General features: G+C 42.5%; 1 protein-coding gene across 2 annotated transcripts in view; it reads left to right on the plus strand.

The window, feature by feature from the left end:
• The window catches only part of lmbr1l (limb development membrane protein 1-like), a 28,317-nt gene extending 7,489 nt beyond the window's left edge, over nt 1–20,828 (plus strand). Inside the window, exons 2-17 of one of the 2 annotated variants that reach the window (XM_061903356.1) lie at nt 2,806–2,890; nt 6,173–6,206; nt 15,595–15,734; nt 16,139–16,242; nt 16,341–16,464; nt 16,556–16,624; nt 16,708–16,772; nt 16,849–16,921; nt 17,000–17,089; nt 17,150–17,226; nt 17,322–17,399; nt 17,475–17,548; nt 17,702–17,792; nt 17,878–17,944; nt 18,718–18,879; nt 19,377–20,828. In XM_061903356.1, the coding sequence (XP_061759340.1) occupies nt 2,806–2,890; nt 6,173–6,206; nt 15,595–15,734; nt 16,139–16,242; nt 16,341–16,464; nt 16,556–16,624; nt 16,708–16,772; nt 16,849–16,921; nt 17,000–17,089; nt 17,150–17,226; nt 17,322–17,399; nt 17,475–17,548; nt 17,702–17,792; nt 17,878–17,944; nt 18,718–18,879; nt 19,377–19,462 (1,419 nt within the window). In that variant the 3' untranslated portion in view covers nt 19,463–20,828. The remainder of the gene's footprint in view (nt 1–2,805; nt 2,891–6,172; nt 6,207–15,594; nt 15,735–16,138; nt 16,243–16,340; nt 16,465–16,555; nt 16,625–16,707; nt 16,773–16,848; nt 16,922–16,999; nt 17,090–17,149; nt 17,227–17,321; nt 17,400–17,474; nt 17,549–17,701; nt 17,793–17,877; nt 17,945–18,717; nt 18,880–19,376) is intronic. The other variant, XM_061903357.1, reaches the window with a different exon arrangement.
• The last annotated feature ends 690 nt before the right edge of the window (nt 20,829–21,518 follow it).

Consider the following 21,518-nt stretch of genomic DNA (forward strand, 5'->3'; position numbering starts at 1 on the left):
CGGCCGAAAATATCGGCAGTCCGATTTTATGGGACATCCCTAGTTGCAACTTTATATTATTGTGTCGTGGTGTTTATTTATTGAGGCTTTTGCAATCAGGCTGTAGCTCAAAGTTATGTTGTTCATTGATATTGTCCTGTGGGGTTTACATTTGTTATGACCTTTTCTTGGCCAGTGTAGGTATCCATCTTTCTTGTTTTGATGACTAATGGCAATGTTGCCAAAGATGGGCAGACAGACTTGAGTAACGTTTAACATCCTTATCAAAAGTGCTGTCGTAATGAGTAGAGGTGGGAATCTTTGGGCACCTTACGATTACGATTTCAGGAGAGACGATTCGATTAAACCTGAAAGGTCTGGTACCTGGTCCTTGGCTTTCAAAAAATGTGCCCCCTAGAACAATTTAGTTGATAAGGCCTCTGCCCTACTTCTCCATAAAGTTGGGTAGTTGTGGTCCTTGCTACCTTTTTAAAAAAAAAAAAAAAAATTCAATAAGTACATAAAAAGCAATTAGAACTGTACTTTTCTGTGCAGGTGTGGATGTTAATCAGCACCAAAACCTAATGGTTTTTTCTCTTATTCCGTTTACACAACGGATCAAATAATTTTTGCATATTGAGACACACAAACAGTAAAGCACATAATAAACACATAATTGAAAACATTATCTCCTAGGCAGAGTGGGTGCAAATGACAAACATGACTAGAGTGATGTAAGTAGAGGAAGGAGCCACTGATGGTCCACACCCTTTGCCTGGTAAGAAGAGCTCCAGATGAACATATGACAAGCAAGTCATAGTACATTTTGCAGCGAGGCGTGACACACAAACGGTACATTTGGTGACTTTGACGTTCAATAGCGTGAACTAAAGGGTACTGTTAACCTACCATGCAAATTTGACAGATGTCTCCTTTGTATTTGTCACCATTCTTAAAGTGGGTCAAGCATCATGTCCCCTCAAAAGGGGAGGGGCTCCACCCCAACGTGTGTATTTTTTTTTACTGTGCCCAACGTGTCATTTGTAAATTTCTATGGCACAGTTGTGCAGTTAACACTAACATTTAGCACAAAAGAATCACAAAATAATACAAATATTTTTCCTGAGTGTGTTACACTAACTGTGATCTTATAAACGAGTTGTACTTTTCTTTTCACCACCCTTCACTAAGTCATGAGGTAAATGCCGCTCCCTTTTGTTTCTTAAATGATGTGTGTCATAAATTTGGCTTAATTTTCCCACCACTTATTGAAATCTTTAAAGGATTTTTTTTGTTTTGTTTTTTGTCATGAAAAAGGGACGTTTTTTGGGTTGGTGCATTAATTGTAAGTGTATTTTGTGTTTATTTATGTTGATTTAATAAAAAAATACAAAAAAAAAAAAATTAATTTCTTTTTTTTTTTTTTTAATTAATAAATTCTTCTGCGGCCCGGTACCAATCGAGCCATGGCCCGGTACTGGGCCATGGCCCGGTGGTTGGGGACCACTGCAATATAGCCATCCCTAAGCTCATCCAAAATTGCTGAATTAGGCTTTTTTCCTCTCCTTCACTTCTTGTGATGGGGCACGGACACGGACACCTGCTGGCCGTGCTTCCGTCATAGAAATGTGTTAACCACGACCAGGCCTGTAACCAATGTGAAGTGAAGTATATTTATATAGCACTTTTTCTCCATTGACTCAAAGCGCTTTATATAGTGAAACCCAATATCTAATTTTTACATTTAAACCAGTGTGGGTGGCACTGGGAGCAGGTGGGTAAAGTGTCTTGCCCAAGGACACAATGGCAGTGACTAGGATGGCAGAAGCGGGATTCGAACCTGCAACCCTCAAGTTGCTGGCACGGCCGCTCTACCAACCGAGCTATACAATAAACATGCAACGACTGTATAGATACAATAAAAGAGATGTTATTTTATTCTAAAATGCTAAGCTGTGGGGAATGTGGATGTTGTAAAAAAGCATAATGATATTGTAAATTTTGTTTATGATTTTTTTTTTATGGTAATAGTTTAGTCACTTTTTAATTCACTCAACAATTTTTTTTAATCTTTCGACGTCCCACTGCGGTGAGTTTTTTCCTTGCCCTTATGTGGGCTTTGTACCACGGATGTCGTTGTGGCTTGTGCAGCCCTTTGAGACACTTGTGATTTAGGGCTGTATAAATAAAAATTGATTGTCTGTCTATCTGTGTTGGCCCTGCGATGAGGTGGCGACTTGTCCAGGGTGTACCCCGCCTTCTGCCCGATTGTAGCTGAGATAGGCGCCAGTGCCCCCCGCGACCCCAAAGGGGAATAAGCGGTAGAAAATGGATGGATGGATGATCTTTATTTTTAACAGTAACACTTTTTTTCTCCCCGATTTCTATTTTGTATATTAGTACTTTAGTTTTTTTCAACACGTTTTCTTCTTACTACGATATGTTTTTTTCTACACATTCTCTTTTCTAGCCTTACTAGAAAATGGTAACACCTAAACACAGAAAGTACTAGCACTGAAATAATTATAACTAATAAACCCGGAGAATAGAAAGGGATAACTCTGCTGCTTCCTTGTCTTCTTTCTTAAGTTGTGTAAATGTAATATTGCCCCATCAATCCATCCATCCATTTCTACCGCTTATTCCCTTCAATGTTCCTAAATGCACTTAAGCATGTCCAAAACAAACCATGATCAAAATAAAACCCATAAGTCAAGTAACAATCTTGTATATTCAATTACAGTATAGGCTGTTCCGTATTATTTGCTTCACTTTCAAATTGATGTGCCTCACTAAATCTTAATCTGCTTTCTCTGTCATACACAGATCTGTGTACTCCTGTTTACATGCCTGTACATTGTTTCCTACCTCATACTTGCACGCTTCAAGAAGACTGCTGAGTTTATCACAGGTATGTCAGGCCTTTTTCTTTTTGAATTATGTGGCAGCAATGTAATTTCTAGTCATTCCTGATCAATCGGGCACAATAGGGGAGGAAGTGGGTTATAAAACCTTCAATCTGTATGGCTAGATTGTGGTAGGGCTATTGTGCAAAACACAACAAATGTAGTGGGGGAGGGGAATCCATTGCTTGTTGGCAAATCTATCCACTTACCAACAGATTCTCACTTTTGGTAAGAGCACCAGAGAGACTTTTGGTCAATAAACTGGGCTGCTTCTTGACACCCAAGTTGAAATTTCAATTCAAAGTTTGTTTTAATGCTCTTGGTGCTTACAAAAGAACACCTGAACTTGTGTTGAACAGTAGCGACACTATTAGTAGCAATGTTAAATATGGAGCAGGGGTCTTCAATGTTGTCCAGGCCAAATACCCCCACACTGATGGACCGGTGACCCCCTACTTATACATAGAGTTTTATATAAAATTTGTCAAAGCCACCTTGTTATAGTGCAATACTAAAACATACAAATAATAGCAGTAGTGCTGGTAATGGCTACCTGGCAAATAGCTTGCTAATCGCGAACGGGCGACTGGCGCGTTAATCGCTTGCTGGCGACTTGCACGTTAATTGCTAGCTAGCAACTGGCCCGCAAATTGCTACAGTAGCTGGCAACTGGCCCGCCAATTGCTTGGATTCAAAATTACGTCATGTCCGGCTCATTGAATACACGTGGTGGTCTAGCCAGCGTCTGTTCACAATGGGTACTACGTACCTTTTAGCCTTACTGGAAGAAAAATGCCCTATGTTATAAATGTTTCTTCAAAGTTCCTCGAGAGGTAATCAAGAATGGCTGAAGAGTGCAAGATTTTATAAAAAAGTATCGCAAAATTACCATTCCCCTAATGCAGAAGTTTTTAGTGACCACTCTGTTAAAGGTTTGTTTGATATACTTTTAATTTTTAGTGTTGTCGTGTTTGTGTTGTTCATATTTAGTGTTTCCCATATAAGTGTTGTCTTGATATTGTATGTCTCAAGACACATTTTTGCCACAGGTGTTTCGTAAAGCACCAACTCAGCAAGTCTAAATAAAAGAAATCAAATGTGAAAACCTAAAAGATTTATAAGCTTTCACCAAAGGAAACGATCATAGATTTAGCTTTCAGTTCACACAAAATGTTGACTTCTATTGTTGTATTTTGATATAGACGGGAAAACCCACAAACTCTTAAACGATGCGTGCAACAGGAAGGGTAAGCAATAAACATGGCAGTAGACACAAAGTTAAATAATGAAATGGAACCTTACCCAAGCAAATACTATGCATATTTATTCGGTAGAGTCTTGATACCAATTTCCTTGACACAAACTCACAATAAAAAGTTGTAGCCCTCCATGCTTTTTCATGTTTCCATCTCTTTTGTTGTGTAGAATGTCTGGTGCACAATAGTTCGACATGTTTGGGAACTCCACCGGCAAATAACCCTTTATCACTTAGACCTTTTTTTTTTTTTTTTTTCAAAAGTATAAGGATTGATTCCATTGCATAGTTGGATTTTTTTGCTCATAACTGCTTCTTGCAGGAATATATACAGGCCCCTTTTGTACTTCATGCGCGTACTGCTTGCTGTACAACAGCCATTTTGACTTTGTTGACCACCACTGGTCTTTATGTCTGGGAAAAATCACTTGTCGGAAGAGAATCAATTGCTCGTTGGCCACTACTGCACTAATTGGTGCCTGGATGCTAAAGTTGTAATTTAAATGCTAACATGAATAAAATATAGTTGTTTTATGTTTTTATTTTAAAACTGCAAGGTACAGTGAGTAGGGTTGTCCATGCCAATGACATTTATAAACATTACAGTGTATTGGATCAATGTTGTGTATTTAAAAACATTTTAATTTGTGGAACAATAATATACATGAAAAAGTCCTGTCAACTAAATATATTATGACCCTCCTTGTAGTACGTCTGTGGACCACCTGTTGAAGATCTTTGATATAGAGCCTGTTACCTATGACTTCTCATTTTCCACACATTACAACATTCATCAAAAGGCCCAGGAAAAAAAACTACCATTGTAAACATTTTTTTAAAAGTTGAAAATATTTATTTATGGCACTCTGCAATGTTTGCATGAATGTTATTTTAACCTATGTTTACATTGCATCATTGCATGTCTCGGGACATGGAGCAATATCGTGACATGCAACTACATCTCCAGGCAGTATCCCTGTGGATCAAGACAGGGAAGGGGCGGGGACGAATGTTGTTCCAAGACAAACAATGTTGTAGCTTCAGGCTCCTTTTCACTATGACAACAACATACTTTCATTGAGTGTATAAAACACGTTACATGCCAACTTGTTGTCACCCATATTTACTGCCTTGGTCATATAAAAGATCCCTTTGCAGGTTTCCTCAACAGTAAAACAAAACTATTGTGAAAAGATGGCAAACTGTTATTTTTAATTCAACATTTAAACATTCATTGTTTTCTTGCAAACAACTATTTAAATTAATCTTTATAGATTTGAATGTCCATGTTTTTTATTTAGTTTATGTTGTCAAAATCCTGTTGGCATTTTTTGGGCTTACAGAGCTAGCGGTTATGTAACAAATCCAATAACTGGCTTTCATTTAAAGCAGATGTTTGCTGTCCAGCAAGCAAAGTCTCTCTGCTCTGCTGTGGTTAGGTGGACTACAATGTGTATTGCTTTGCACAATCAAATGCGATGCAGTTTCAGCCTGCAGCTAAATGATGAGCAACATTATACTCTGAAGTTGATGGAGTCAATGTTTAATAAAATGCCAACATGGGTACGTTAAAAAAAATTACAGTGCTGTGCACAGAGCTGTTCAAACACGTTCAAATATCACTCTTCATACCTTTTTTTTATATTCGTAATCTAATTTTATATTTTTAATCTAATGTTTTATGATTGTATGAAGTGCATCTAAGTATTGGAACATTGAGTGTCGTTTTTTTTGTATTTGTGTATCAACATTTCTGGTGACGAAAGTCATGTACCAAAAAAACCTTAAATCACACACCTGAGGCCAGGGACATCTGCTTTTTTCCTTCTTTCCCACCCCATACATTTATGTGCATTTTGGTCACGGCATAGGTGGAAATTAATTCAGCACCTTCAAATTTAGGATTTGTAGTTTCAAGTAAATGCTTTGTATCACTTTTTCAGCACAATGTAGTTGCATTCATATTTATATTTTCAAAGTTCTTGTTGGTTAAGCCTAATGTTTAAAAAAAAATCACTTTGCTCTCTTTCAGATGATATTGAGGATGCAACTGTCAACAAAATTGCGTAAGTAAAAACCTCATAATGATTAACTGACACAGGGCAATTTGTTCTCTTCTCCCATGTTGATTGTCATTGTGAGTGATTGAACAGATACATGTTTATTGCTTACTCGGTTGGTGGTTGGTTGTATTTAATAGGGATGTGTCCTTTTGCCCTTTGTCCCTCCACACTGGCACAGACATCTTACTCTTTTAGACTTTCACCCTGGGGACACGGCAACAATTTCTCGAAGGTGTGCGTCTGTACAATTGTGCACTGCTCACGTGTCCTGCGTACAGCAAATCTATGCCCCACACAAAATCAAATCCAATTTGAACTTTAGACAAACTTAACACCTAACAATTTATTCTGTAGAATTTTGCAATGCATCAGAGTGACCGGTGACAACAAGCAGCCACAGATAAAACAATGTTCGTCAACACTGTTCAATTATTGTTATGTCTGTCGAGACGCTTCAAAGAGAACAGGAATTCCATCGATCACTTTATTGATCAAAACTGTTTGTCGACCGTAACCACACCAAAAACATTAGTAAAAACCATTTATCTAGCAAAACTGGTCATTTTCTGCCATGCAAACCATGCCAAAACCTGTAAAGCACTTTGGTTCAACTTAAAAGTTGTTGTAAACGTGCTATATAAATAAAATTGACTTGACTTGAAAACTATCTGTCATATCAACAGCAGCCGCCCTCTCCTGCTAACTTGCGCCAACGCATGCACTTATGTCACTAAGCCACTGATGCGTGTTTGGCCACACAAAAAATTGGATACATAAACTGTAAATGCTGAGTCATTAGACTATGACTCCACAATCTGATGCACGCTTATTCTACGGTCATTTATTAAGAATGTATATTTTTGGATATTAATCTTAAAATGTTAATAGATTACAAAAATGCTAATAAAAATATGTATTTTACAGACAGAAAGTTATAGGAATTTTCACTTTATCCAATGTACAACATGGGAATATTTTAAGGGGAACTAAATGTGATCTGTGAAAGAGGTACAAATTATTTCCAAAGTAGGATCCCCACCCACACAATAGTACACAGCTATAATCATGGATTAGATTTATATAGCGCTTTTCTATACACTAGACCAGGGGTCTCAAACATGCAGCCCGTGGGCCAATTGCGGCCCGCGAGACGTTATTATGCGGCCAGCCCTTTGATATGACAATTTAATGTTCGTGCGGCCCGCAAGTTTAATATGAACGGCGCTTGTAGTGTTGTGTCGTTCGCGAATGATTCGTTCGAACAGACAAATCTTTTGAGTGAACGTACTGAACCGAATCACTTCATGAACTGATTCGCTCCTTTCTGAGTACAGTTGAGCTCCGCCGCGACCATGCCTGTATGAGTGGAACTGGCGCATTCTGTGACTCACTGAACCCTCGACGTCGGCGAACGACGCAGCCAGCTACTCATGTGGGCGGGGGGAGGGACTGAGCGAACGATTCCTTCACTGTGGATTAACGACATGAATCAGTCAGTGAACGACAACGCTCTCGCTCTCTGCTCTGCTTTGCTTGCCCCAATGCCGCGAGTGATTCTCCTCCCGTCACGGGGATATGTTTCATGCCATTGGCATCTGTTCTCCATTCGTTCTCCAAGCTAACGGCTAATGTTGACTCAAGTAATGTGTTCGGTAAACACATTTTTTGAACGACTCAATTTAAGGAAATTATTTTAGTGATACAGTACAGTCAAAAGAACTGCCGATCCCATCACTACCCAGTTGTATGTTGCATCTGGCCATGTGAGACGCACGTGTGTTTTTGCAAGATATATTTGATCAACAGCTACACACGTCACACTAAGGGTGGCCGTAAAAAAAATCTTTAACACTGTTACGAATATGTTCCAGACTGTGAACCCACACCAAACAAGAATGAAAAACACATTTTGGGAGAACATCCGCATCGTAACACAACATAAACACACTAAAACAATTACCCAGAATCCCATGCAGACCTAACTCTTCCGGGCTACGATATACACACCCCTGCTACCACCAACCCCCCACGCCCCCACCCTCCCTACTTGCGCCGGTTGAGGTGTTGTATATTCTAGCCCTGCAAGGTGTTCTGGGTATTTGTTCTCTTGTATATCAGGGCAAATCACTCTACGGAGACAGCCCTCGCAAAAATGACTAATGATCTATTGCTAACGATGGATTCTGATGCGTCATCTATGTTGCTGCTCCTCGATCTTAGCGCTGCTTTCGATACCCTCGATCATAATATTTTATTACAACGTATCAAAACACAAATTGGTATGTCAGACTTAGCCATGTCTTGGTTTAACTCTTATCTTACTGATAGGATGCAGTGCGTCTCCCATAACAATGTGACCTCGGACTACGTTAAGGTAACGTGTGGAGTTCCCCAGGGTTCGGTCCTTGGCCCTGCACTCTTCAGCATCTACATGCTGCCGCTAGGGGACATCATACGCAAATACGGTGTTAGCTTTCACTGTTATACTGATGACACCCAACTCTACATGCCCCTAAAGCTGACCAACACGCCGGACTGTAGTCAGCTGGAGGCGTGTCTTAATGAAATTAAACGATGGATGTCCGCTAACTTTTTGCAACCCATCCATCCATCCATCTTCTTCCGCTTAGCCGAGGTCGGGTCGCGGGGGTAGCAGCCTAAGCAGGGAAGCCCAGACTTCCCTCTCCCCAGCCACTTCGTCTAGCTCTTCCCGGGGGGTCCCGAGGCGTTCCCAGGCCAGCCGGGAGATATAGTCTTCCCAACGTGTCCTGGGTCTTCCCCGTGGCCTCCTACCGGTTGGACGTGCCCTAAACACCTCCCTCGGGAGGCGTTCGGGTGGCATCCTGACCAGATGCCCGAACTACCTCATCTGGCTCTTCTCGATGTGGAGGAGCAGCGGCTTTACTTTGAGCTCCTCCCGGATGGCAGAGCTTCTCACCCTATCTCTAAGGGAGAGCCCCGCCACCCGGCGGAGGAAACTCATTTCGGCGGAGGAAACTCATTTCGGCCGCTTGTACCCGTGATCTTATCCTTTCGTTCATGACCCAAAGCTCATGACCATAGGTGAGGATGGGAACGTAGATCGACCGGTAAATTGAAAGCTTTGCCTTTCGGCTCAGCTCCTTCTTCACCACAACGGATCGATACAGCGTCCGCATTACTGAAGACGCCGCACCGATCCGCCTGTCGATCTCACAATCCACACTTCCCCCACTAGTGAACAAGACTCCGAAGTACTTGAATTCCTCCACTTGGGGCAGGGTCTCTGCCCCAACCCGGAGATGGCACTCCACCCTTTTCTGGGCGAGAACCATGGACTCGGACTTGGAGGTGCTGATTCTCATTCCTGTCGCTTCACACTCGGCTGCGAACCGATCCAGTGAGAGCTGAAGATCCCGGCCAGATGAAGCCATCAGGACCACATCATCTGCAAAAAGCAGAGACCTAATCCCGGGGCCACCAAATCAGAACCCCTCAACGCCTTGACTGCGCCTAGAAATTCTGTCCATAAAAGTTATGAACAGAATGGGTGACAAAGGACAGCCTTGGCGGAGTCCAACCCTCACTGGAAATGTGTCCGACTTACTGCCGGCAATGCGGACCAAGCTCTGACACTGATCATACAGGGAACGGACCGCCACAATAAGACAGTCCGGTACCCCATACTCTCTGAGCACTCCCCACAGGACTTCCCGGGGGACACGGTCGAATGCCTTCTCCAAGTCCACAAAGCACATGTAGACTGGTTGGGCAAACTCCCATGCACCTTCAAAAACCCTGCCGAGAGTATAGAGCTGGTCCACAGTTCCACGACCAGGACGAAAACCACACTGTTCCTCCTGAATCCGAGGTTCGACTACCCGGCGTAGCCTCCTCTCCAGTACACCTGAATAAACCTTACCGGGGAGGCTGAGGAGTGTGATCCCACGATAGTTGGAACACACTCTCCGGTCCCCCTTCTTAAAGAGAGGGACCACCACCCCGGTCTGCCAATCCAGAAGTACCGCCCCGATGTCCACGCGATGCTGCAGAGTCTTGTCAACCAAGACAGTCCCACAGCATCCAGAGCCTTAAGGAACTCCGGGCGGATCTCATCTACCCCTGGGGCCTTGCCGCCGAGGAGTTTTTTAACTACCTCAGCAACCTCAGCCCCAGAAATAGGAGAGCCCACCTCAGATTCCCCAGGCACCGCTTCCTCAAAGGAAGACGTGTTGGTGGGATTAAGGAGGTCTTCGAAGTATTCCCTCCACCGATCCACAACATCCGCAGTCAAAGTCAGCAGAACACCATCCGCACCATACACGGTGTTGATAGTGCACTGCTCCCCCTTCCTGAGGCGGCGTATGGTCCAGAATCGCTTCGAAGCCGTCCGGAAGTCGTTTTCCATGGCTTCCCCGAACTCTTCCCATGTCCGAGTTTTAGCCTCCGCGACCGCTAAAGCTGCACACCGCTTGGCCCGTCGATACCCGTCCACGGCCTCCGGAGTCCTATGAGCCAAAAGAACCCGATAGGACTCCTTCTTCAGCTTGAAGGCATCCCTCACTGCTGGTGTCCACCAACAGGTTCTGGGATTACCGCCACGACAGGCACCAACAACCTTGCGGCCACAGCTCCAATCAGCTGCCTCATCAATAGAGGTTCGGAACATGGTCCATTCGGACTCAATGTCCCGCACCTCCCTCGTGACATGTTCAAAGTTCTTTCCAGCAGACCCTCACAATGCGCTTGGGCCTCCCCCACCATCGCAGCCAACTCACCACCAGGTGGTGATCAGTAGAAAGCTCCGCCCCTCTCTTCACCCGAGTGTCCAAAACATGAGGCCGCAAATCCGATGACACAACTACAAAGTCGATCATGGAACTGCGGCCTAGGGTGTCCTGATGCCAAGTGCACATATGGACACCCTTATGTTTGAACATGGTGTTTGTTATGGACAATCCGTGACGAGCACAAAAGTCCAATAACAAAACACCACTCAGGTTTAGATCAGGGCGGCCATTCTTCCCAATCACGCCTCTCCAGGTTTCACTGTTGTTGCCAACATGAGCGTTGAAATCCCCCAGTAGGACAAGGGAATCACCCGGGGGAGCACTTTCCAGTACTCCCTCGAGTGTACCCAAAAAGGGTGGGTACTCTGAACTGCTGTTTGGTGCGTAAGCACAAACAACAGTCAGTACCCGCCCACCCCCCCGAAGGCGGAGGGAAGCTACCCTCTCGTCCACCGGGTTGAACTCCAACGTGCAGGCTTTGAGCCGGGGGGACAACGAGAATTGCCACCCCAGCCCGTCGCCTCTCACTGCCGGCAACGCCAGAGTGGAAGAGAGTCCAGTCCTTCTCGAGAAAACTGGTTCCAGAGCCCTTGCTGTGCGTCGAGGTGAGTCCGACTATATCCAGCCGGAACTTCTCTACCTCGCGCACTAGCTCAGGCTCCTTCCCCCCCAGTGAGGTGACGTTCCACGTCCCAAGAGCTAGCTTCTGTAGCTCAGGATCGGACCGCCAAGTGCCCTGTCTTCGGCTGCCGCCCAGCTCACAATGCACCCGACCTCTATGGCCCCTCCCATGAGTGGTGAGCCCATTGGCGGGATGACCCACGTTGCCTCTTCGGGCTGTGCCCGACCGGGCCCCATGGAGACAGGCCCGGCCACCAGGCGCTCGCCATCGTGCCCCAACTCCGGGCCTGGCTCCAGAGCGGGACCCCGGTGACCCGCTTCCGGGCAAGGGAAATCTGAGTCCATTTAGTTGTAATTCCATAGAAGTCTTTGAGCTGCTCTTTGTCTGATCACTCACCTTTTTGCAACTCAACGCCAAAAAAACGGAAATGCTGATTATTGGTCCTGCTAGACACCGACCTCTATTTAATAATACAACTCTAACATTTGACAACCAAACAATTAAACAAGGCGACACGGTAAAGAATCTGGGTATTATCTTCGACCCAACTCTCTCCTTTGAGTCACACATTAAAAGCGTTACTAAAACGGCCTTCTTTCATCTCCGTAATATCGCTAAAATTCGCTCCATTCTGTCCACTAAAGACGCTGAGATCATTATCCATGCGTTTGTTACGTCTCGCCTCGATTACTGTAACGTATTATTTTCGGGTCTCCCCATGTCTAGCATTAAAAGATTACAGTTGGTACAAAGTGCGGCTGCTAGACTTTTGACAAGAACAAGAAGGTTTGATCATATTACGCCTATACTGGCTCACCTGCACTGGCTTCCTGTGCACTTAAGATGTGACTTTAAGGTTTTACTACTTACGTATAAAATACTACACGGTCTAGCTCCATCCTATCTTGCCGATTGTATTGTACCATATGTCCCGGCAAGAAATCTGCGTTCAAAAGACTCCGGCTTATTAGTGATTCCCAAAGCCCAAAAAAAGTCTGCGGGGTATAGAGCGTTTTCCGTTCGGGCTCCAGTACTCTGGAATGCCCTCCCGGTAACAGTTCGAGACGCCACCTCAGTAGAAGCATTTAAGTCTCACCTTAAAACTCATTTGTATACTCTAGCCTTTAAATAGACACCCTTTTTAGACCAGTTGATCTGCCGTTTCTTTTCTTTTTCTCCTATGTCCCACTCTCCCTTGTGGAGGGGGTCCGGTCCGATCCGGTGGCCATGTACTGCTTGCCTGTGTATCGGCTGGGGACATCTCTGCGCTGCTGATCCGCCTCCGCTTGGAATGTTTTCCTGCTGGCTCCGCTGTGAACGGGACTCTCGCTGCTGTGTTGGATCCGATTTGGACTGGACTCTCGCGACTGTGTTGGATCCATTATGGATTTAACTTTCACAGTATCATGTTAGACCCGCTCGAAATCCATTGCTTTCGTCCTCTCCAAGGTTCTCATAGTCATCATTGTGTGAGTTTTCCTTGCCCTTATGTGGGCCTACCGAGGATGTCGTAGTGGTGTGTGTTGTGGTAAGTGCAGCCCTTTGAGACGCTAGTGATTTAGGGCTATATAAGTAAACATTGATTGATTGATTGATTGTATTTAAGTTGTGTTAGGGTGCGGAAATTCTCCCAAAAAGGGATTTGTCATTCTTGTTTGGTGTGGGTTCACAGTGTGACGCATATTTGTAACAGTGTTAAGTTTTTTTTTACGGCCACCCTTAGTGTGACGTGTATGGCTGTTGAACAAGTACGTCTTGCAGCCACTGACGTTGTTCTGCACAAGTCTCGCACAACACGTTACAGAACCGGCACATTGGTGTGTGATATGAAAGAGTGCGCGATGACATGTAGTGGAGCAGTAGTCTTCTTTTGGGGGTGCGCGGACCCCTGGAAGTACTTGAAGGTATGCCAAGGGACAAGTGAGATTTATTAAAAACATTCTAAAAAAACAGCAGCAATTCATAAATCCTTTATACACATGTTTATTGAATAATACTTCAATGAAGTATGAATGTAAGTTCATAAACTGTGGAAAAATAATACAACAATCTAACATTCAGTGTTGACAGCTAGACTTGTGGACATGTTCCATAAATATTGATGTTAAAGATTTCTTTTTTTGTGAAGAAATGTTTAGAATTAAGTTCATGAATCCAGATGGATCTCTATTACAATCCCCAAAGAGGGCACTATAAGTTGATTACTTCTATGTGTAGAAATCTTTATTTATAATTAAAACACTTGTTTATTTTTCAAAAAGTTTTTTATTTTTATATCTTTTTTTTCCCCAAATAGTTCAAGAAAGACCACTACAAATGAGCAATATTTTACACTGCTATACAATTTAATAAATCAGAAACTGATGATATTATGCTGTATTTTACTTCTTTGTCTCCTTTTTTTTTCCAACCGAAATGCTTTGCTCTGATTAGGGGGTACTTAAATTAAAAAAATGTTCACAGGGGGTACATCACTGGAAAAAAGATTGAGAACCACTGTTGTAAAGGACGTTAAAGGCAGTGCAGTCACGGCAGCTCTTAATAATGTCGGCCGGGTGAAAATTTGGAAAAATTAGGGAGAATGGTTGCACCGGTAGATTGTCGGGAGGTGCACTGAAATTCAGGAGTCTCCCGGAAAAATCGTGAAGATTGGCAAGTATGTTGCTAGGGCGGGAAAGCCATTCTTAGAAGGTGAATTCATTAAAAAGTGCATGTTAGATTTTTTTAAGAAATCTTTTCTTGCGGCCCAGCCTCACCCAGTTTCTGCATCCATTGGCCCCGAGGTAAATTGAGTTTGAGACCCCTGCACTAGACACTCAAAGCGCGCACAGAAGTGAGGACCAATCATTCATTCGCTCCACATTGGTAGTGGTAAGCGACATTTGTAACCACAGCTTCCCTGGGGTAGACTGACTGAAGTGTTGCTGCCAATTTGCGCATATGGCACCTCTAACCTGACTCTCGCCAGATCCTTGTAGTTCGCTGAACTCCACACAAGTATCTGGGCTTGAGGGCAATGCAAACTCCTTCAAGATAGCACAAAATAATGAACCAATTAGGATCGACGGACAGGATTTTATGTGACGTAGCGCCGAAACGACTGTTTGATTCAAACAACAATGGCGGCACACAGTGAGGAGTCGTGTGCTGGCGCTGGTTCTGCTATTGCAACTGTTTTGTCGAATCTTTCGAATATTAATTCTTTAAAAGATGAACAGAGAATGGTTTTGAAGGCATTTATTAACTTTTCTCTCTGTCGTTATCCAATATGTTGGCTGTTCTGTTTTGGATTTCCCAGCGTCTGTCTAATCAGCGTCACGGGTTGATTTCGATGTGAGTGGTTGAAGTAGCATGTCATTCAAGATAACGGACAAGTGGTTTATCCAATCACATACAATTATTTGTTTTTTTATACAAGGTCCTGCCTTCTGAAATACATCTCCTATTGATAAGTCCTAGATCCTTGTGTGGAGCTCAGCGAATTAGAAGGCTCTGATGAGAGTCAGGCTACCTCCTGACCACCACCAAACATTCATACACCAGCGGCACTGGGAGCAAGGGTGAACTGTCCTGCCCAAATACACAACGGCAGTGACTTGGGATGGCAGAGGCTGTGATCGAACCTTCAAGTTGCTGGCACGCTCTATGCTCTATACTGTACCCCATGAACCGTTTTTAATTAAAATCAAGATTTTGTATTATTTTCATTGTAAGTGGGCCAAATCACGTATATTAGAAATTTGTCTCATGGAAATGACTGCTGTCATTTGATTATAATAATATGACTTTAACCCTACATCAGTGTCACGTTTGGGACAGGTGTTCTGCTGGTATGTCCACCGTGTTGTTGCTCACATGTCCTCCACTGAATGCTCAGGGAGTATTTGCCTTTGCTCACTCATGAGAAATTAGAGGGAACTTGAATGCACGGCTAGATTAAATAAAGTGTGATTTGAGCAGAGTATAACTTTTATTTAACAGCACTTCTTTTCTTTTGCAGGCTGTGGTTATGTACGTTCACGTTGTCAGTTGCAGTATGTGCCGTGCTGCTTCTGCCCATTTCAATTCTCTCCAACGAGGTGCTACTCGCCTTCCCACAGAGCTACTACATGCAATGGCTCAATGGCTCGCTTATCCATGGTATATTTTTGAGTTTTTGTTAGTCACCCTAATCAAAATTATCTGTGACGATCAGAAGTAAACACAGCAGAAAGATCACGTCAAACAAAGTTACAATCTCTAAATCAATATTATTCATGCCTGTGACCCAACTGGTGCAATTGTTGGAGGTGGTAAAATAAGTACCCTAGTCGGCTGATAGTTTATGGTAAGGATATACTTAAAAGTCCAAAAATACAACAAACATCTTATGATTTTTGTTTTTTCTTTTTCCCAGCTATTATACATGACTAGCAAAAAAAGATAGCAAAACTATGCCTCCCTATGGTGAATTTATGTAATGAAATCACATTACTGATAATAGAAGACTAATTATTTGAAACATTTCTTCTTTTCTTTATTTGTTTGTCTTTTTTATTTTTAAGGATTGTGGAACCTAGTGTTCCTTTTCTCCAATCTGTCCCTGGTCTTCCTCATGCCCTTTGCCTACTTCTTCACTGAGTCTGAAGGGTTTGTGGGGTCCAAAAAGGTGATGGTGTTAACAGTACTGCATCTTTAATTAAACATTGCTTTCTATACCAGATAGCTTCTGTGATGGCATAATAACCAATTTGTGTTTATGTAAAGGGGGTAATGGCGCGAGTATATGAAGCAGTTGTCTTGTTGCTGCTGCTAGCTCTTCTTGTGTTGGGCATTGTATGGGTGGCATCAGCCTTTCTCCACGACAACATGGCGAGGAAGAGCCTCTATGGTGAGTCTTCTGTATATAACAGTACTCGTTTTTTTCAGTGGCAACAGTTAGTACCAATGTAAAATGCATTAAATTTATGTCTGATTTGCAGACCTGTGGGAGTATTACCTTCCCTACTTGTACTCGGGCATCTCTTTTTTTGGAGTGCTGCTACTACTTTGTAGGTATCCACCAAAATGCAATGATTGGTTCAAAGCCACTGACATTATCATGTGTTTATTTCACTTGTGTTTCTTTCATTAGTGTGTACTCCTTTTGGATTGTCGCGAATGTTTAGTGTAACCGGCAGCCTTTTGGTCAAACCCCGGGTGAGTGACAATATCATACATACATAGTCAATCTGAATTGGAAATTGCAGTCACTGATTTGACCAATTTCCTACAGCTGTTTGAAGACATAGAAGATACTCTCAGCTGCACCACTTTCGAGGAGGACTCGCTGTCCAGGAAACTGAAATGTGAGTAGGAGCCCTTTAGCACACCGTCTTCTACCATTACCTTATATATGTGTCAAGCTGATTTTTGTCTCGTTGAAGGTGGCAGTTCTGAGTCATGCTGGGTCAAGCTGAACATGGAGGCGATGAAGAAAGAGCACCGAACAGTCCAGACACAGCGCATCGCCTTAGGTGTGTTTGACTTTTCAAACAGTGTTTACGGTGCTGCTTATCCTGTTGATGTCTTTACAGAGACACGGAGGAAAGCTTCAGCATGGCAGAGAAACTTAGGTTATCCATTGGCCATGCTTATGCTCCTTGCCCTCACAGTAAGCATTTGTTAGATTCTTACAGGCTTATTTGAAGTCACACTTTTTTTTTTTTTTAGGTTTCCATTTGAAGATTTTAATGTTTTCTCTTTTAGGGGATGTGTGTACTGATGGTCTGTTTCAATGTGTTGGAGTTACTCCTTGATGAGACTGCTTTGCCCAGAGGAATGGAAGTAAGGATTTATTGAGACTTTTAAATATTTCCTCTGTATATATGCTGACGACTGATGTTTTTCCTGTGTGTTGAGGACCCTCACCTTGGAATGGCCTCCTTCTCAATGTTTGGTTCACTGGGTGCAGTAGTTCAAGTTGTCCTCATTCTGTATCCTTCAAAGCAATGCAAATATGATTACATAGTTATAAGCTTTGTGTTGACATAAACTGTACATTCATACATTATATTTACAACCTGATGGTTTCCACTGTTAAAACAAACATTTTAATTTGAGTGTTGTCCTTTATAAATGCCTAACAGCTATTTAATGGTGTCCTCAGTAGTAGGATTCTATAGCTCTCCGCTCTTCACTGGTCTAGTGCCTCGGGCACAGGACACCAACCTCACACAGGTACAGCAGTGTACAGTATCTCTCAAGCAAACCATGCCAAACCACTCGGTGTCGTGTGTATATATACTATGTATGTTCCTTTCAGATGATCGCCAACTGCGTTTCACTTCTCATCTTGAGCTCAGCACTTCCTGTCTTTTCACGCACACTTGGTAAGGATGGAAACAAAGGATTACAATTCCATAATGTCAGTGGTGCTGAAGTAAACAGTAGTAACCAGGCAGTGAGAAAAAAAAGTGCTAAAATAGAGCAGAGTGCTTCAGAACATAAGACATTACAAAAGTAATTGCTTGTGATTAATGTAGCGTTCCGACAGAAGCCCACATAGTCTGATGCTCTTTTTAACCTTAATACGCCAACAGCACTACTCAGTTTCAACACTGCGCATACACACATTTTGTCATAGCTTTCCACACTAACACTTTCTCATTACCCGCCAATCACGATCACAGTGAGTTAGGTGCATTCACGAACTTCTACATTTTTAACAGTTTTTTGGCACATTGTTTTGTAATGCTGCTGATTTTGTTACGATAATTATATCAGGGATTTTATTTCATACTTTTACATAGCATTTCATTTATACTATTGAAGAATATAAATTCGCAATGTGTTAAACATGCATGTCACTCAATTTAGTAGAAATAAAAAGGCAACGTTGTTAAACAAAAAAATTGTGTTTTCCATTCCCAATTAAAGTACGTGTAGACACTGTGGACACTGTTTCAAAGTAACAGCTTGGCACCTGTATCGGTTAAAATGTAAACAATACCCGTCCCTAGTACACAAGCAAATGTAACAGGTTGCCATGTTTGCGTCTTGCACTTGTAGTTTTGACATCTGTCACAAGAGGGCGTTTTAGTCTTTGCTTCTTCTTCTTCTTTAAGTTTGTGTGTTTTCTCCAACGTTTATTCTCTGTTTTTAGGGATCACACGCTTTGATCTACTGGGAGACTTTGGACGGTATAACTGGCTCGGGAACTTCTATGCTGTCTTTTTATACAACATGCTGTTTGCTGGTCTTACCTCTGCCTCCCTGATCAAAACGGTCACATGGGCAGTACAGAGAGAACTCATTCGTGCATTTGGTCAGTAACTCCGTATTATCATTATGTATGCCAAAATGTACTACTTCTTATGTGTGGGTGGTCTGAGCTGATATTGAAAGCAGTTGAATGGTGTGTCGTTGGTTTTCCCAGCTTTGGCCCCATTTCCCTGTGGGCTGGCCGCTTTTCCTTTGATAGAAAAAAATACAATTCTTACAGGAAAGTGTAAAAGGACAGGAGGAGATTCAGATCCCCTTGGGGACCTTTTAGGCCCGCCGCCTTAGACCCCTTGCAGCACACACACCCTTGAACCCTCCACCCAACACAAACAAACGCTCAAAGCACACACCACAGTCCACCTTCCTTGCAGTCTAGATAGCATCTCATTGCTAAGGCCACTCACTTTCCCATTGCCTCCCAACTCACTTTTGTTCCATGCTAAAACGGCTCTCCTTTTACCTACACGACTGTTTTCCCTAGTTTTGCACTCCACCCTATAATTGTGCACTGTTTTTAATTGTTTTTTTTATTTTTTGCAGGTCTCCACAGACTACCTTTAACTATGTCTCGCTCCACGGTCCCATTCAAGCTCCTCCTGGCAAGTGGGCTGTCTAAAATCCAGTGACTGATTACAAAAAAAATGCTCTCAACAAGTGAACCAAATGTGCACCTTTTTGACTGAAGGCTTGAACAATTCTGCGCCATCGTCAAAATGGACAGTATGCTTGTGCTAAACGAAGAGACCTAAGTTGATGAGTCCAGTTCAGTTTGTGCAGTGGGTGTTCTGCTCGGATATGTTTGATGACCAAAATATTGAAGCCTGTGCAGTCATATAACCTCTAAAGACAGCTCCATGCAACCTGCACAGGACAAATGGAATTAAGCCATATACATTGGCATCACTGCCAATCTAACCCCTAAACACCCCTAAAGGAGGATGGACTTGCCTGCTTTTGAAACATACAAGTCAGCAAAGGTCTTTTAAAAGGTAATGCTGGAGCTGTGAGATAATTTCCTCTTCCTGCTCCAGGCAGATAGTATTCTGTTTTTCTGACTTCGCCACACTTTTCTCTGTACGGGTGTTGCACATGTGCTGCACCCTGAGCTGGCGTAGGGTCAGTCCTTGAGGGGGAAGCTACACAGAGCAAATGGTATGTGTGGTTTGTGGGATCTATAGGTTGAACAGGGGATGAAAACATTTGAGATGCTTAATTTTTCTCAATTGTTTATCTTTGGACAAACTTTACCTGAGTGACTTTTATAGTCACACAGTTACTCCCTGACTAAAGGAAGCTTTACGTTTTGTCTTATGCGTTGATTTCCAGGTAAAACTGGCAGGGACCTGTAACTTAGACCAACCAAACTGTGAATTGTGATTGCATTGTTTTGTGGGTAAGTGCAATATTTTAAAATAAAAGCACACTTTTTTTTAACAATACCAGTAGTGATTTAAAATGGCAATAATTTCTGCGTCAATGTGTTTTAATAGCTTTAGTCATACATAGCTGTCTTGTGCCAGTTCATCAGCTTTAAGCTGACACATTTTTCCTTTGCTGCTGTATCAGCAGGTTATTAGCTGTTGGTTTGACCAACAGGGGGCAGTGTATTTCAAGTTCCAACATCAACCTTTGTTGTGTGGTTATTTTATTCTGCCTTTTGATTGAATGTGTATGTACTGTATATAGGGAGCACTCTGGAGTTTTAACTTTTATTTTACTTTTTTTTTTTTTTTGATTTTCTTTTCTGACTGGTGTTAGTCTTTGTAATATACTGTTAAAATGTTTGGGCATTGTGGAAGCAACACATCCCTTTTTATTACAATTGTTCAGTTTATGACAAATGTGATACAGCTAAGATGCAAAATCTTTAGAGTTGTTCTCAAAGATTGCAGAATATGCTTGTTTACTTTTAAACACTTTACCTTTGTTGCTATAACAGCAAAACCCAATAAACATTGTCCTGTTTTTTTAATAAAATTTGAATGCCTTTTTTGATACTGTAACCTTTTACAAACTGCCGACACTGTCTTATCAGTTGTGGGTATTTGTCTTCCACATCCTTTCACTCGTTTGTTACACTTCTTTAATCAGCTCAAGAAGAAAGCCTTATTGTGGCCTGTCTTTCAGCAGCATCCAGCTGCGACGCCACTAAAGCCATAACCCACGCTTTCCCTGCTCCGATGCGAGTGCCAGATATAAACATCAAAATCTCGAATCAGCAGTACAACTGACATTCTCTCTTTCACGTCGCGACCAACCACCCCCTGCCGTCTTCCATCACTTTTCCTTGCCTGTTGTCCATTTCCTCCCGTTTTTCTGAAGTCAGTTCAAGAAAAGGCAGACGGTTGATTAATTTGTCTCCATTGGTTTTTGTTGGCATTTTTTTGTTTTGTTTCTTTGGATGTCTTAATCAGGCTTATTTGCTTTGGGTTTTGTTTTGTATTGTGTTTCCTCTGCTGAGAGGAAATGAACTCAAATACTGCAGTAACATTTCTGCAAATATGGCAGCTGCTGAAGTTGTGAGGAAGTGACACACAACCAGATGTAAGGATGCGTTGAGAGACACTCTTGTGCATTGTTGGGTTTGCTCAGCATCACAAACATGTTTGGTGGTGGTGTTAAGTTGGCAGATGTGGTTACAAATGTAGCTTACTACCAGGAGTAAATGTGGAGTGACTGACT

This window comes from Nerophis ophidion, linkage group LG06, assembly GCF_033978795.1.
Source record: "Nerophis ophidion isolate RoL-2023_Sa linkage group LG06, RoL_Noph_v1.0, whole genome shotgun sequence".
Classification (NCBI taxonomy): Eukaryota; Metazoa; Chordata; class Actinopteri; order Syngnathiformes; family Syngnathidae; genus Nerophis; species Nerophis ophidion.